Here is a 17,379-nt window from a genome sequence, read left to right on the forward strand (position 1 = left end):
GACACAGACCGTGCACCAGCAGCCACAGACAGCCACAGACACAGACCGTGCACCAGCAGCCACAGGCACAGACTGTGCACCAGCAGCCACAGACACAGACCGTGCACCAGCAGCCACAGGCAGCCACAGACACAGACCGTACACCATCAGCCACAGGCAGCCACAGACACAGACCATGCACCAGCAGCCACAGGCAGCCACAGGCACAGACCGTGCACCAGCGGCCAAATTCTTGGGTGTGACCAAATTCTGCTTTCACAAGTGCATCTCAGCACGAGGACAGTTGTGCACCTGCATCTATCACAAGTCCGCTGGTCATCAGTTGGCTCTCTGTGTGATCTTGGACCACTCTGAACCCATATTTTACTCTCTGACTCAGCTGTCATCTAGGAGCATGGAAGACAACCACATTTGTACACAAATATCTCTTTTTAAAGAAAACAATTTAATAGTATAACAAAAAGCCTTTAAAATACGTATAACATTATCAATTAAAAGCAAAACGAACACCAGGAAACACTCTTTGCTCCACAAGAAAAAACGTCAGGTTTAATTGACTGATTCATAGTCTCAGAGCAACAACTTCTATAGAAGCAGAAAGTGTGTACGTGAAATATCACCAGAGGTGAGCGGGAACCGCTTTTTATGCTATAGGGCTGCCGCATCTCAGAAACAAATACAGACCACTTCTTTACGTTTTACAATTCTGCTCAGGCCCAAAACTGAAGGTGAGAACTAAGGGGCATATTACCGACAAGTAGCGATATTTATCGCTAAATAGGCTTAGCGATGATTTTTTTATCGCTGAGCATCGCTGGAATTTATCGCTGAGATAACGTGCTATTAGCAACGTTTATCTCCAAAGTGATACATTTGCCGGCAAAAGCGGCGAAATGCGTGAATATCGCTGAGAATACAGCGATATTCACGCATTAGCGATGAAATGCTCTTAGCCATGTTATCCACCTCCCATTGGGTAACATGGCTAAGAACTGGTCTGGGCAGGTGTTAGTATTTGGAGATATTCGCACTTAGCGCGAATATTTCCATCGCTAGGCCTGCCTTGCTAATAGGCGATAGCGATGTTAGCGACTGTTTTCAGTCGCTAACAGTTTGGGTACGCCCACTTTGCATGTCAATAGCGATAAATATCGCTAACATGCAAAGCGGGCCCCAAACCGCTCGCTATCACCTAAAAGCTGACGCTAACTGCTGTTAGTGACAGCTTGCTCATAGGGCGATAGAATTATATGCCCCTAAGTTGCCTAATATTCTCAATATTTATTGTGAACCCAGTTACCTGTTTTTGCTTTCCACAGCTTTCAAATACTTTTAAGAGATTTCTTCTTCATGAGGTGACTCTTTTGGGAGTATACTTCAAAAGAGAAAATGTACCAGATTTCACAGTTCTTTCAAATTTTAAAAAACAGAGGCCAGGCTTGTAAAATACTGTCCAGGTGGCAGCCCTGTTGCACCTCTGTCGGTTGTGCCTGGGCACGAGGCACCCTGCTTCTCCCCCTGGACACCAGCTGCCCATTACAAGTGCCAGGTTCGAGCCCTTCCAGGGGGGGCTTTCATTTCAGTACTTTCTTGTGGCAAACATATGTTTATTTTGAGAGAAATTGGAAACATTCAAGGCACGCGATCTAAATAACAGTCCCTCACTGGCACCAAATATCAAAATAAAGACCATCAAAGTTTTTCAATTGAAAAAAGGTATTTTTTCATAACATTATAAAACAACAAGTCTGAGCCTTCTTGGGTGGTTCTTGTGCTCTGTAGTGAAACCTCACCACAGTCATTTTCACCAGTACTTGTGCAGTGATTACAGCGCCTGGAGTCAGTTACAAGGCGCAGTTGTGCGCTAGGTGCTCGCGTCTTGTCCATCCGCTGAGGCCTGGTTGGAGCCATGAAGCTGTTTCCGGAGCAGGTCTTCGTACAAGCCCTTCCTGGCCAGCAGCTCCTTGTGTGTCCCCCGCTCCCTGATCTCACCTCCCGCCATCACCAGGATGTTGTCGGCTCGCTCCACCGTGCTGAGCCGGTGCGTGATGACCAGCACCGTCCTCTTCCGCTCACGGCTGTAGATGGTGTTCTGCACCTGAGAGAACAAGACGAAAAATGTTATGCAGGGGTTCAAATCCCTTCACTCTGTCAACAACCTGTGGCCCATGCCTGATGTCACAGTAAGTGACTGTAGGAAGGGGGAGGCTCTAGTTGGCGCAGTGGCGACACTAGCGACAAGCAGGGACTCTCTCTTCCTCGTCAGGGCTGAGGGTTACCTTCCAGACAACCTCTGCTTACCCTCTAGGTAGTGTGGCTTAAGCAGTCGTAGGCTAATCTTTGGGGCACATAGGGATAAACACCTGCAATATTACACCGTCACAACCAACCCACCACACAATGAGACCAAACTGTATTCGTTGAAAATATATCTCTTTATATAAACTTCAAGCAGGTAAGTGAATGCAGTTATTAGACTTTGAAATAGCGGTTCCAAGTTACTTAGTTCAGGTTGCCACAGTTCTTTCGAGCAATAAGTGTTCTTTCGTGCCTTCTGGCCGGTTCAACAAAGTTCTTGTGGAGCGGACGGCTTCCAAGGGATCTGTCCCACGTCGCGTTGCCTTCCCGGGGTCGCTGATCGTTGCGGCTCTCAGCCGAGCAGGTCACGGGTCATCCGGGGCAGCGGTGTTCTGTGGCGGCAGGGTCCTTTCTTCGTCGTTCGCTCCGTCCCTGTAGGCGGCGGCTGTGCGGTGGCGGCAAGTGGCAGTACGCTCCCCAAGTGCAGGACGTACCCAGCCAAGTGCCGGTGCAGCTGTGCGCTCACAGCTGAGCTGTCGGGCCAGTACCGACCCAGCGGACTCTCACAGGGCAACTGTCTGTCCTCGCAAGTGGATTGACTGCTCGTGGCGCAGCCAACTCGAGAGCTCGGACCGGACGGGTCCTCCTTCGCTTTGCTCTCGGGCTCCCGGTGCAGTTGCGGTCACGGTGTTCGGTCCAGCGGCGGCTGGACCTCGCTTTGCTTTCGCGTTTGCTTTGGGCCCCGGTCACGGTGGTCAGGTGAATGTCGTTGCCTTGGAGGAGATTCCTCCGTCGGTACTGCGGCGATAAGCAGCACCCACAGTCGCTTTCTTGCAGAGTGTAGCGCCCACTGGTCCTGGGGCGCTGGTCAGGGGGCAAGTTCAGAGCAAGCCCTTGGAGATCTCTCAGCAGAGTTTGGCACAAAGTCTTGTAAAGCAAAAGTCTTCTCGTAGTCTTTCCTTTCCTCTCCTTCGGCAGCAAGGCACCTAGACACAGGCAAGAGCCAGCACTCTTCCTTGTCCCTCACGGTCCTTCTCGTCGGGCAGAGTTCCTTCTGTAGCCCAAACTGGATCTAACTTTCAAGGAGCAGGGCTCCTTCTTTTATAGGGCATTTCTTTTGTTCTCGCAGGCCAGGGGGGCCTTTGCATAGCCACTTTCAGTCCTTGAGTACTCTGGAGGGTGTACTCCGGCTTCTGCTTTCAGTGTGAGGGGCAGGCGCATCAGACGCCCCACAGGAGGTGGAGCCACCATTGTGTGGACAGGGGCAGCCAGAGTACCTTGTTGATGGGGGCTTCGCCCTTCCTGGGCCAGGTGTCGGCTGAGTCATCAGTCGCTCCCCAGGAGGGTGGAGCCAGCATTGTGGTGGCAGAGCACAGCAAGATTCAGAGTCAAGAGCCACTCCTACCTCCCACTAAGGTGTAATCTGCGCATTCACCACCTGTCATCCCCCCAGCCCTGTCACTCACACATCCCAGACAGTCAGATACACATACCAGCAGAGGCGGGCTGAAATGGTTAGGCAAGCAAATGCTAACTTTCTAAAAGTAGCATTTGCAAACCCAGGATACTAAAATAAACTTGACTACAAGAAATATTTTATCATCCTGAGTTCAGGCATACTAAACACGACTCGCTACCATGCTCCTTGAGCCTGCTGGGATTATAGGGTGTAATAATTCCAGCAGCTCAGTCTGGCCTAATGGAAGCAGGTAGCCTTCAATAGTGAAATACGATTTTGGTTGTAAGTCACTACTAGGACATGCCACACACATCAGGGCCTGTCCTACCTTACACCTACAACGCACCCTGCCCGCAGGCCTACCATAGGGGTGACTAATATGTAGTCAAGGGAAGGTTCGGGTGCTGGCAAGTGGGTGCACTTGCCCAGCTAGCGTGACAGTACGAGACTGCACGCGGGTTCTGCGGTCGCAGTCCCCAGACACATCTTTACGGCTGCTTCGGTGGGTGGCGCAACCAGCGCTGCAGGCCCACTAGCAGTATTGGCATCTACAAGCCCCGGCACTCCTTAGTGCACTTTACTAGGGACTAACAGTAAATCCAATGAACCAATCATGGATACCAATCGCATGTACAATTTACAGTAGGGAGCACTTGCACTGCGGCACTGGTCGGCCGTGGCGCAGTGCCCTGAGTATCGGAAAACCAGCAAAACATCGGAGGCACATCAGCAAAAAGTGGAAGGGAGACTCACGCCAAGGTGCCAGGTCTAACAGTGACATCAAACAAACTTTGATCTGGTCACATCACAGGAAGTGACATCACCTACTCTTTGGCCCAAGAAGATGATGTCACAGGAAGTGACATTGCAAGGCATTTGACCTGAGGCCATCACAGGAAGTGACATCACATGACCTTTTGACCCCATGAAACTAAAGGAAGCGACATTGCATGACCTTTGGCTTGGTGCTATCACAGGAAGTGATACATCTAACTTTTGGTTACTTACATCACACACAGAGGCTGGAAAATCTCTACAGATACAAGAGAAGTTCCCTATAAACAGACATACTTCAAATCCTACAAAAAATGCAGGTGAACACATTGTTTCAGGTAGTATCTTCATGTGTACAATTAAGATAAAGTAGCATTGGCTCAGCTCGTCATGAGCACATGATGAGCGTGCCTCATGACGAGCTGAGCTCGTCATGAGCACGGAAGGAGTTAAGAACCTATCAAATAGTCTACAATAGTGGGAAATATTCTAGTCAAGATGAAATCAGTCATTATCACTAACAAATAACTTATACAATGGGTAGGTTAATGGGAGTTTAATGTTCAAAACAAGTTCGCTTTATAATTTGTTTTAGAAACTAAGTGAACCGTTTAAATAAATCTCAGTCTTGGAACGTAGATAAGAGTGCTATTTATTGTAGGCCAAGTTCTCCCAGCAACCTTCCTTTCCATGACGTGGTATACATAGGTCAAAACCTGTGGAGACACTGAACCTTTCCAGGGTTGCAATCATTAATTTCTTCTACAGACAGCAGGCGCATCACTGGTACAGTACTTGTGTTGATAAATAATATGCCTGTTCTGTATTGCATGTTTGTAGAGTGTTAAGAAAATGTGTGCCCATTTCACTCACATGGACGCTGGTACTGTCTGTCATGTTGATTCTGCATTACTGATAAGAAGAGACGCTGCTGCTCGGTTTCCTTGGAACGAAGGAGGCACAGACTGGGCAGAGAGGAAGAGGCCAAGAGTTCACTTGTTCCCATCTAGAACTGTATCTGCTGGTACGAGCAGTAGCTGGGTCTGGTGGTGACTGGGGCATCCTAGTTTGCAGAGACTGACTTGAGGGTAAGTTGATGCTCAGCTAATAGGAAATCTTGAATTGTCTTGAACAGTGCCACAGATACGGTACCGATATGGGAATAGGGTACTGGCTGGTACAAAGAATAGTTGCTGTACTGATAATTGCCAGTCTTGATGACAGAACAAATTGGTGGACAGCAAGTGATACTTGACACTTTTATTGTTGCCCAAAAACTGCTGACTATACAAGGAACTTTGCAGGGATTTTAAAAGTACTGCACCGCTACAAAACCAGCCCCACTAAAAAACCTGCCCCCCACCCTTCCAGGTAAATGCCCGATGCCCAGTCCGGCCATTCCGGCCTTGGTGGTGTTCAAAATAGACAATGTCTTGGACAGTCCACCAGCACTGCCCGGCGGGCGCAGGCTGTGACTACACAGTTGCAGTGTTTGACATAAAACAATGGCAATTAATGTGTTATTCACATTACCTAAATGATGGCTAGACCACTAGAAGGGTTGAACCTGAAATGTCTGCTCTTTAGCAATCATTTCTGAAGTTTTGCAGCAGGGCATTTGAAAGTCTTGTGTCAACTCCAAAAACAGATGATCTACTCTTACTTTACTTGTGGCTTCTGTTAGAGGTTTGCCCAAGGCACGCAGCTCACAGGAGTCATAACGACCGACACCACCACAAGGGGAGTCGGAGAGTCGAGAATCTAGTTGAGTGTTACTTTTATACATGTTGTCTTGAGCATTGTAAAGCGATATGATACCAGCAAGGGTCATGTTCGCGCTATATAAAACTTTATTAATAATTAAATAAATAAATCAGTCTCACTCCCACGCAACCTGCCCCACAGCTCGCCTGAGGTCAGAGTGTTCGACTCAATCAGAGAATGACAATTAAGTGAAGCAAGTCACTCGTGGCCCGGTCAAGACTGGGAGTCTGTTCCGGAACTTACAATGAAGTCAGTCACTCTAGAGACTAGTGACACCCAACATCCATGCAGCAGGCACGAGTCTGGCTCATCTCCGACTCAGAGGCCGCACCGTCAACAGATTTTTTTCTGCCGAAGGGGCTGGAAAATCATTTTTGTCAGGCCCATCCTCATTGGTAGTACATTCGCGCGCTACCAGATTGACAGCCCTGGGACCCGGTCCCAAACACGGTGGTAGACGTACCGCACCAGGCACCACGTGACGTACTCAGCTAGGGTAGGATATGCAGCAGATGCGCGCTTGCACTTACACACACGTGCTCCTAGCTGCAGTATGTGCACTTAGTCACTCTCCAGTCACTCTCAGCCGCGCTTCGTGCTCATTCGCTCAGGTTATAACTCATCACCATTGGCTACTACCCCTGACCCAGGCCCTACGCGGATACATACAATGTATCAAATCAAGGACTGCGCTGGCTGGCCCGACCCGGGGTCGCCATAGCAATGAGGAGTGAGACGAGTTCTTTCCCCACCCATGAAGGCCATCATGATGTCTCTGCCGGTGCAGCTTCAGCACCGCAGTGAAATCAAGCGCCGCGCACACGGGCTGCTTTAGTGCCACCAGAGCGCTTGCCAAGGCTGACAAACAGCCAGAGGTCGTAAGCAAGGTGGCAGGGGTCGCAACGGGGGTTGAATTGAAGTCTATGGTGTTATCTGCATCATCTCAGATGTCATTGGGTTACTTGAATATTGAAAGATACTGCGATTTGTACAATATAAAGAACAAGTTTCCACAGCCTGGTAAGACATATCTGGAGAGGGGGAGTTTATACAACTTGTTTACAAATAACAAAAGATTACACCCTGTCTGATATCTTCACACAAGTGTGAAGCATGCAGTCATGGACCTGAGTGAAGCTGCAGCTGTGTGTCTAAACCACAGCAGGTGGGGAGGGGGGAGGGGGATTCTGTGTTTGGGGGGTGGAGAGGGTGAATTGCCTTATCCTCTTCACTGGTGAATTCTACGGCTTACCAGGTTTTCACCTTTGTGTTAGATAATAATATTACATGTAAACAGAATAGGTATAGATAAAATATTACTGAAATCTAACCTTGGTGTTCATTGGACAGCACAATCTTTACTACCCACCACGTGCCTGTATGTAATGCCCTTTGCTACTCCTGACCTCATGGAAGTCTTGTGCTCACCCGCCCTCCAGGATTAAACTCACATGTAATAGACAATACCAACTTGGTAGTTTTCATTGAACAAATCAGTGCGTTGTGGGATGTGTAGTCTTTTCTAAACTTGACCCATTTGGATTAAGACACTTGACAATGATTGGTGGTAGAATAGCTCAGGACTGAATAACAAACACTGTTCAGTGTAAATGGAGCAACCTGGAACCCTAAATGTGACGTATGTTGGCCCAAGAGAGGAACAGGTACCGACCAGCGGTACAATATATAGATATATGAATATTCCATTGAGCCGAAGGACAGAATTGCTGTGCAGTGCCCTGGCACTGACACCCACATGTAGTACTATATACAGCTCTGCCCATAGCTTCCTCAGCTTCTCTCATAGCTTCCACAGCTCTGCCCATAGCTTCCACAGCTACCCATAGCTTCCACACGTTCTCTCATAGCTTCCCAGCCTCTCATAGCTTCCCAGCTCCTCATAGCTTCCACAGCTTCTCTCATAGCTTCCACAGCTCCCCATAGCTACCACACATCCTCCCATAGCTTCCATAGGTCTCAAACGCTTCCACAGCTTCCCATAGCTTCCACAGCTCCTCCCATAGCTTCCACAGCTCCCCATAGCTCCTACAGCTCCTCCCATAGCTTCCATAGGTCTCCATCGCTTCCACCGCTCCCATAGCTTCCACAGCTCCACAAAGCTTCCATAGGTCTTGATCGCTTCCACAGCTGCCCATAGCTTCCACAGCTCCTCCCACAGCTTCCCATAGCTTCCACAGCTCCTCCCATAGCTTCCACAGCTCCCCATAGCTTCCATAGGTCTCGATTGCTTCCACAGCTCCCCATAGCTTCCACAGCTCCCTGTCGCTTTCACAGCTCTTCCCATAGCTTCCATAGGTCTCAAACGCTTCCACCGCTCCCATAGCTTCCACAGCTCCTCCCATAGCTTCCACAGCTACCCATAGCTCCCACAGCTCTCCTCCCATAGCTTCCATAGGTCTAGATCGCTTCCACCGCTCCCATAGCTTCGACAGCTCCCCATAGCTTCCATAGGTCTCGATCGCTTCCACAGCTCCCCATAGCTTCCACAGCTCCTCCCATAGCTTACACAACGCCTCCCATAGTGTCCACAGCTGTCCATAGCTTCCACACCTCACCATTACTCCCAGGTTCACCCCTCACTTTGGGAAATTAACTCCCCCTGGGGGCTGCCCCCGTAGGCACTAATGTCCAAAGTGAACTGTATTAGTGTTCAACCAAATCACCTGGTTCTCGGTCTCCGGGTCCAACGAGCTTGTGGCGTCATCCAGGATGAGAATCTGGGGGTCTCGCATCAGGGCCCTGGCGATGGCTACTCTCTGCCTCTGGCCCCCTGACAGCTTCCCTCCCCTCTCGCCAGCGTCTGTGGAAGAAGGACAGGAAGGAATTAGATATCTAAAAATGTAGAGGTAAACGGGGGACACATGGGGCACAATGTTTCCAAGCTTGTGATACTCTGTGCAAATATGGAAGTTGTGCCCACATGGGGGTCCTAACACGGGTGCACACATGCTTTGGACCTTCCTGTGCTAGGGAGAGCCCTCTGTTTACAAACCCTTCCCCCTACTGTTGAAATGAAACTCACTGCTCAGCTGATGTTGCACCTTTGGTACCAAGGCTCTTTCATTCATGCCCACAATACTCACCAGAATACTACACATATGTATTAATATGATTGGTGGACAAGCCCACACCCGTTTACAGAAGACATCCTCTGTGTGCAACCACTGTGAGCTCACTAGTTCCTTGCTTGTGGAATGGTCCACACCACCCCATACTCTTTGTGTTCCCGGATTGTTCATGGATTCCTAGCGCCTCTCAGTTCAATTACTTCCTTGCATCCCAGTTTAGCAAGTTTCACTCAGTATGTTTAGGTCTCGGCTACACAGTGCTTGCTCTTTCTCTTCGAAACATGTTGTATATTCTTTGTGGGCTTACTGCTCGCCCATTGCTTTTCATTTGTTTCTTCGAGTGTCCTTTAAAAAGCTTTGCTAGCATGTGGTTATTCTTCCCTTTAGGCCCCTCCTTTTCATGGCTGTTCCCTCCCATGGAGCATAGCCCAATTACTTGTACCCTTACACTTTTGTCTCTGTATGTTGGTTTTTCGGGCAATTTTGTTTTGTTTTTGTAGAGCCACTCTACAGAGAGCATGTTTTGTAGCTGGCTCTGTTGTTTGCTCCCGCAGGCCACTGTTTGCTTCTTTCCTCCGTGTTGCCTCTCCCTCCCATTGCCATGTTGTCCTCCACCAGCATAATAAATAATCTATAGGGCAGATGCCTTTGTCCCGTGCTGCTTCATAAAAGACTTCGACTTCGGCTGGGCAGTGTCAAGCGTCTAATCTCAGCCTCACCAGAGTATTTCACAGGACTTTAAATTACCTGTTGCATATCTTTGCGAACTGGTAAAGGAGGCTCTGTTTTATCCAAGGTTTCTTTTCTGTGCCAACAGGTCTTCGAAATTTGGTGTTGCTTGTTCTTGAGAGTGTGAGCACCATGGCAGCGAGGCAGCTCCTGCCCTTGTTCTTGTTGCTCTTGCCCTCTAGTATCAATAACCTCCAGAACTGCTGTGTGTACACCCTCCACCCTCTCTGTGTGTACAAACCCCAGTGCCCCGCACCTTGTGTAGGTATGGTACATCCCCTGTGTAACTTTAATATACAACCCTTTAAATCTCAACACCCCTGCTCTGTCTGGGGGCAGACAGTGGGGCACCTCTCGGGCCCCACCTTTCAAGAGTCCTGGGACAGATCAGCCATTGTGCTGCTGCCTCGAGTGGACAACATGTAATCCGACACTTTTACCAGAGTACAAGGGAGCCTGGAGATTCCCAACACCAAATCCAGATATTGGATCTATGCAGTGACATGCTAAGCACCCCCTATGCAGAGATGAGGAACGCCATGACACACGTAGTGGTCAGAAATGACATCTACCGGAGAGATCCGACTGTAAATCGTGAGGGTTCACAGCAGCCATACATGACTGAAATTATATTGTGTGTGTGGGGGATAAAAAAATATTCTAAAATATTCATGCATATCTATGTTAACATTTTATTACTTAATTTCTCACAAGACAGACTAAAAATTAACCCCAGGATAAAAATGAATCCTTGGAGCAGGACCTGTAAAGTAGTTGTGCCAAGTATGCCGAGTAGAGTCAGTCGCCTCACTCTGGGGACTTTTCGTTCAGTGGGTTTTCAGTTGCTCCGGTACTGGGTAGGGTTTATGGAGCATTCTGCTATTGTTAATGAGCCAATTTCTAAACTTCCATCAGAACAAAAAAATAATTTACCTATAGTACCCAGAGCAGAATGGATTATGTTACTTACCCAGTAAGCATCTGTTCTTGGCATGTAGAGCTGTAGATTCACATGCTTTGCATACTCCTGCCATCTAGTGTTGGGTCTGGATGTCTGCAAGTTGTTTTTCTTTCCAGTCTCCAGGTAAGGTGACTCTTCGTTTCGGTGATAGTGCACATGGGCTTTGACTCCATTGTTCGATTGTTTTCCCGCAAGAGGGTGAGAATGGTGTGAGTGAGAGTAGTACAGAGCTAATCATGCGTATGTAATGTAAATATGGTGAACTGCAGCATCTATAGGTGCCCGGGGAGGTCGGATCTGAATCTACAACTCTACATGCCAAGAACAGATGCTTACTGGGTAAGTAACAATCTGTTTGAGGCATGTGTGCTGTAGATACACATGATTTACATAGACTGTATAGAAGTATTCTCCCAAAATGGTGGCTAACTGGTAGATGATGCAGTTGTCTGAAAAAGTGTCTTTAGCACTGCTTGGCCTACATTGGCTTGTTTACGTGCTAACACTTCCACACAATAGTGTTTGGTAAATGTGTGTGGTGTGGACCATGTTGCTGTCACACATATGTCAGCTATAGGAATGTTACATAAAAAGGCCAGAGTTGCTTCTATTTTGTAAGTGGAATGCGCGCTAGGAGGAAAAGATTAAGTTCTTTTAGCTTAAGCATAGCAAGTCTGAATGCCTTTAATAATCCATCTCGAAATACCAGATTTAGAGATAGTATTGCCCTTGTGAGGTGGAGAAAGTGCAAGAAACAGTTGCTTTGTTTTGCGAAAATCTTTTGCCTTTCAATATAGTACAATAGTGCTCTTCTGACATCAAGTGTGTGAAGAGCTCTTTGGGCTACTAAATCAGGTTGAGGGAAGAACACAGGTAACTCAACTGATTGGGCAAGATGAAAAGCAGAAACTACCCTTTCTTGGTGGAGTTGAAAGAAGGGTTCTGCTAAGGTTAATGCCTGTAGCTCACCCACTCTCCTTAATGAAGTGATTGCAATGAAGAAGGCAACCTTGCATGAAAGGAACTGTAAAGGACAATTTTATAATGGTTCAAAGGGTGGACCCATGAGTCTTGTAAGCACAACGGTGAGATTCCACATTGGTGCAGGAAGTATTCTGGGTGGTAACTCTCTTTAGGCCTTCCATAAAGGCTTTAATTACAGGAAATCTGAATAAAGATAAATGTTGTCTATTTTGCAAATATGCGGCTACCGATGCAAGGTACAATCGAATAGATGTGTAGGCTACACCATTTTGCTGTAGTTGCAAAAAGTAACAAATGATGTTTTGTACAAAAGCATCTAGAGGATTCATTTTGTTGTAGTAACAAAAGACAACAAATCGTTTCCATTTAGCTGCATAACAAGCTCTGGTGACAGGCTTTCTTGCTTCTTTAAGAATAGTCAAACAATCTGTTGATAAATTTAAGTATCCAAACTCTACGACTTCAGGATACAAATCGCTAGGTTGATCTCCTTGGGGATTGGGGCCCTAATTTCTCAATGAGGGAGAAGTCTGGAGGTGAGATGCAGCTTTTGATGTGGAACCACTGATAGTGCAAAGAGTGTGGTGAACCATCGTTGACGGGCCCATGTCGAAGCCATCAAAATGAGTGTGAGCAATGTTTGCCTGAGCTTCCGAATCAGAAACAGGAAGAGAGGCAAATATCCCTGACCAGTTCATCCATAGGGCATTGCCTTTGGATAGAAGGTGTAGGAACCTGGAGGCAAAGTTTGGGCATTTTGTATTGTCCACTGTGGCAAACAGATCTATTGGTGGGAATCCCCATTTCTGAAAGTATGGAAGGAGAACTTGGGGATGAAGTTCCCACTCGTGTATTTGCGGCCTCCTTCTGCTGAGGAGGTCTGCAATCTGGTTGTTTACCCCTGGAAGGTGTTCTGCCAGAAGATAAATCCTGTGATGGATTGCCCAACGCCAAATGGTCTGAGAGCGGCATGACAGTTGTAGAGAGTGTCTCCCCCCGTTCTTTTACATAGTGCATGGCTGTCATGTTGTCTGTGAGGACGAGGACAACTGTGCCCGTGAGGTGAGACTGAAAGGCTTTCAGCGCTAGAAATAGTGCTCGCAGTTCTAGGTAGTTGATGTGAAGATGTTTGTGTTTGTTGCCCCAGAGCCCTTGAATTGTGTAGTTGTGGAGATGGGCGCCCCAACATGTGAGAGATGCGTCTGCTCTTAGTACGACTTGTGGAATAGGGTCGATGGAGGGCCACCCTTTTGATAGTTTTTGTGTTTTTCACCACTGCAGAGTGTGAAGGGTGCGGCTGTCTACCAACACTCAATCTGTTAATTGACCCTGTGACTGATTCCACTGACGTGCTAAGCATTCTTGTAGGAGACGCATGTGCAGTCTTGCATGAGGCACGATTGCGATGCATGATGCCATCATTCCTAGCAGCTGCATGAAGATTCTGGCTGGTAGGAATTGGTTGGCCTGAAACTGTAATAACAGAGTTTGAATATTTCGAATTCTGGCAGCATTGAGAGAGGCTAGAGCTGTGTGAGTGTTGAGAGTCGCTCCCATATAGGACTGTATCTGCGAAGGCTGAAGATGAGACTTTTGTGTATTGACTGTGAAACCCAATTGGTGGAGTAGGTCTAATGTAGTCTGAGTGTGTTGCAAACACTTTTGGTGTGTGCTGGCTTTGACGAGACAATTGTCTAGATATGGGAAGACGTGAATTTGTTGTCTTCTGAGATGAACTGCCACTACTGCTAGACAATTTGTGAACACTCTGAATGCAGTAGTTACTCCGAATGGAAGTACTTTGAGCTAATAGTGTTTACCTGCTATCACAAATATGAGATATTTGCGATGATCTGGGTGGCTCGGAATGAGAAAATATGTGTCTTTAAAGCCTAGTTTGGACATAAAATCACCTTATTGCAGCCGTAGAAGTAGTTGCAGAAGTGTTACCATGTGGTAATGTTTTGACTCTCTTAGATCCAAAGTTGAACCGTTCTTTTTTGGGGATTATAAAGTACAGAGAGTAACCCCTGAACCCTGTTAATGTAACGGAAATGGTTCTATGGCTCCCTTTGTCAAGAGAGATTGCACCTCTTTTTTGAGTAGCTGTAGGTGCTCTAACGAGAGTTTGTGAGTGCGAGTTGGAATATTTGGAGGCAAGTCACTGTTTGTTGGGAGTAGGGGGTTACGCGCTGTGGCGCCTTTACCCCTACCCTTGGAGTGGTTTCCTCTGTACCCTCCTCTATAAAAACCTCTAGAGGGTGAGGGTTGTGTGTTGCTTTTAAAAGAGGAAGCATTAGGGTCTGATGATGTGGCTTTGGACCCTCCTCTATAAGATGAGCGGCGAAAAAAGAGCCTCTATTTGATGGGGACTGGAGCGCTCCCATGGACTTCATCACTTCGGTATCTTTCTTCATTTTTTCTAAAGCCTCATCGACTTGAGGGCCAAACAGATGTTGTTTGCCAAAAGGACTGTTTAAAATGGACTGCTGAACTTCAGGTTTAAACCCTGAAATCCTGAGCCAGGCATGTCTTCTTAGGAGAACGCTGGTATTAATTCCACTTGCTGCTGTGTACGCAACGTCTAAAGTGCATCTAATGGAAGAGTTAGAAATTAGTTTACCCTCCTGCACTCACTGTTGTGCTTTAATTTTGTGTTCATTTGGGAGATATTGAAGTATTTGTTCCATCTCGTTCCAGTGCGTCCTGTCATCCCTATCTAGTAGGCTCTGTGTGTTTGCAATGCGCCAGTGTTTAGGGGCTTAAGCAGCCACCCTTTTAACGGATGCATCAATTAGTTTAGACTCCTTGTCTGGGGGAGGTGCATCAGCAGAGGTCTGTGAGTTTGCTCTCTTACAAGCATTAGAAACCACTAGCAAATCCAGAGATAATTGTCCCATAATAAAAATGGGTCGGATGGTTTATATTTTTTATCAAACCCTTGGAGTTAAAATACGGGCATGCACAGGGTCCTTCCACATTCCGTCAGCATGTCTCATCATGCCCTTTAACATATGAAGACTCTGACTTGATCTAAGTGTAGAGCCGTGTGTGTCAAATAAAAAATCTTCTACCCCGTGATACTCGGCTGCTCTAGCGATAAGCTCTGGATAAGCCACATTATCATCTGGTGGTGAAGGCCTTGCAGGGTACAAATCTGGATCTTTATCCATGGGAGGATCGATAGTGTGGTCATTCCATGGATCCACTGGAAATTACTAATATCATCATCATCATCCCCTGTGAGGGGACCCCTGAGGTGTTATGTGCAGAGGATCTTGTGGTGGAGGTGGTGGAGGGGGAAGGGATTGTGGGTCAGGATGAATAGGGTTTGTAGCCATGTCCTTCTTTTTAAGTGGAATATTATAAGCAGGGTCCTCTGAAGGAAGTTTCCATTTGGCTGGTGGCTTAGCCAGAATATGTCCAGTATCTGGACTGAACTGTTGTACATTTTCTTCTGTTTGGGATCTAATCTCTGGGTTGGGATAGGGACTTCCACACACTAAGAGAAGGAAATTGCCGCACTGGCTAACTAGTCATCATCAGGTGGGAAGGGACCTAGTAGCCCATTGGTCAGTTGGTTGCCATGTCAATCTAGGGTAGAAGCAGACATAAAAGTGGCAAACCTGGCACCCACACCTCAGATCATGTCTTCACTGGAGAGAGGACCAAAGAAGGACTGCCCTGCTGTTCCCTGGACCCAGAAAATAGAGGCTGCACCTTGTACTAGCAAAGAAAGGACTGTGCCTGTGGTCAGGGGCATAACAAAGCCCCTGCAGTCCCCGCGGTGCAGGGGGGCCTGAGCTCCAGGGGGCCCCCTCAACACTTTACCCTGACCTGACAGCTCCTGAACAAGTCCAGAGGGAGGCCCTCCCTGTACTGTGCAAGGGGCCTCCTCCAGTTTCATTACACCACTGCCTGTGGTGCCACACTCGTGGAAACGTTGCACACAAACCGAGAACGTGACAGCAAGAGTCAGTTCTCTGTCACTGCCACAGGGCCATAAAAGCAGAGAAGTCTTGCCCAGGGCCAAGAAACCTGACCGTCGCTGGCCGCCGAGGTACAGCCTGGGATACGGCGTCCTGTTCCTCCAATGCTGCATCTGAGTCTGCAGGATGCCGGAGAGCTGTCTGAGGGCAGTTTGAACACCCAGAGTGGAAGTTACTGCAAGTTAAAGAAATCTACTGGAGTTGCTGTAACTGGAGACCAGCAGATCAGTTGCAACTGGTTTTGTACTGGACTTTACCTGGACTTTTTTTTGTATTTGGAGACAGGTGCACTTTCTTATAAGGAATATGCTACTTACCAGTATGCATCTGTTCTTGGCATGTAAGGCTTCTGACATTCATATCTGTGCATAGATCGCCGCCTAGTGTTGGGTCCGGATGATTGCACATTGTTGTCCTGGAAGAGTCTTCGCAGTATCACGAGATAGGTGGCTCCTCCCTTGGACTACAGTGCCCATGGGCATCGACTCCATCCTCAGATTGTTTTTCGCCATTGTGGCAGAGATGGAGTGTAGTACTGAAAGTGATGACCATGCCTGAAAACGATTCTGAGTGCTACAGCTGCGACAGGCACCGGGGAGGAGGGTGGGCGATATGAATGTCAGCAGCCCTACATGCCAAGAACCGATGCATACTGGTAAGTAGCATATTCCGTTCGAGGCATGTGGGCTGCTGAATTCATATCTGTGCATAGAATAAATAGCAGTTACCTCCTTAGCGGTGGTTGCCCGTGCCAGCTGCAGCAGTCTGAAAGAGAGTTCTGAGAACAGCCTGTCCTACAGCAGCTTGCTGTTTGGAGTGTACATCTACGCAGTAGTGTTTCGTAAATGTATGTATGGTGGTCCATGTGGCTGCCCTACATATATCCTCTAGAGGAATGTTACCCAGGAAAGCCATGGATGCCCCTAGCTTGCGTGTGGAATGCACTCTTGGGGGAACTGTCAAAGTGCGTTTAGCTTTTTGATAACAGATTTGGATGCATTTAACAATCCATCTGGCTATACCTGATTTGGAAATAGGGTTGCCTTTGTGTTGTGGAGAGAAGGCAACAAACAGCTGTTTAGTCTTTCTAAAGTCTTTTGTCCTGTCGATGTAGTACAGGAGAGCCCTTTTTAGGTCTCGCTGGAATAGCATCCGAAGGATGCGTCCAGCTGGAGACTTATAGCTGCCCGTCTCGGGGGAATGAGGGACAAGAGGGTGTTACGAGCTTTTCTGCCGGATTTGGGTGTGCGAACGCGCACGTCGGCTCCGTCCACATTCTGAGCAACATGCGTGTGCATACACAGACAGACACTCGCTCGCTCACATGCGTGC

General features: G+C 47.7%; 1 protein-coding gene across 3 annotated transcripts in view; it reads right to left on the reverse strand.

The window, feature by feature from the left end:
* Positions 1-428: 428 nt before the first annotated feature.
* The window catches only part of TAP1 (transporter 1, ATP binding cassette subfamily B member), a 114,250-nt gene continuing 97,299 nt past the window's right edge, over positions 429-17,379 (reverse strand). For 2 of the 3 annotated variants that reach the window (XM_086920690.1, XM_086920691.1), the window contains exons 11-12: positions 8,980-9,116; positions 429-2,098 (exon numbers count right to left, since the gene is read on the reverse strand). In XM_086920690.1, the coding sequence (XP_086776816.1) occupies positions 1,865-2,098; positions 8,980-9,116 (371 nt within the window). In that variant the 3' untranslated portion in view covers positions 429-1,864. The remainder of the gene's footprint in view (positions 2,099-8,979; positions 9,117-17,379) is intronic. The other variant, XR_015295836.1, reaches the window with a different exon arrangement.

Source organism: Lissotriton vulgaris, chromosome 5 (genome assembly GCF_964263255.1).
Source record: "Lissotriton vulgaris chromosome 5, aLisVul1.2, whole genome shotgun sequence".
Taxonomy (NCBI): domain Eukaryota; kingdom Metazoa; phylum Chordata; class Amphibia; order Caudata; family Salamandridae; genus Lissotriton; species Lissotriton vulgaris.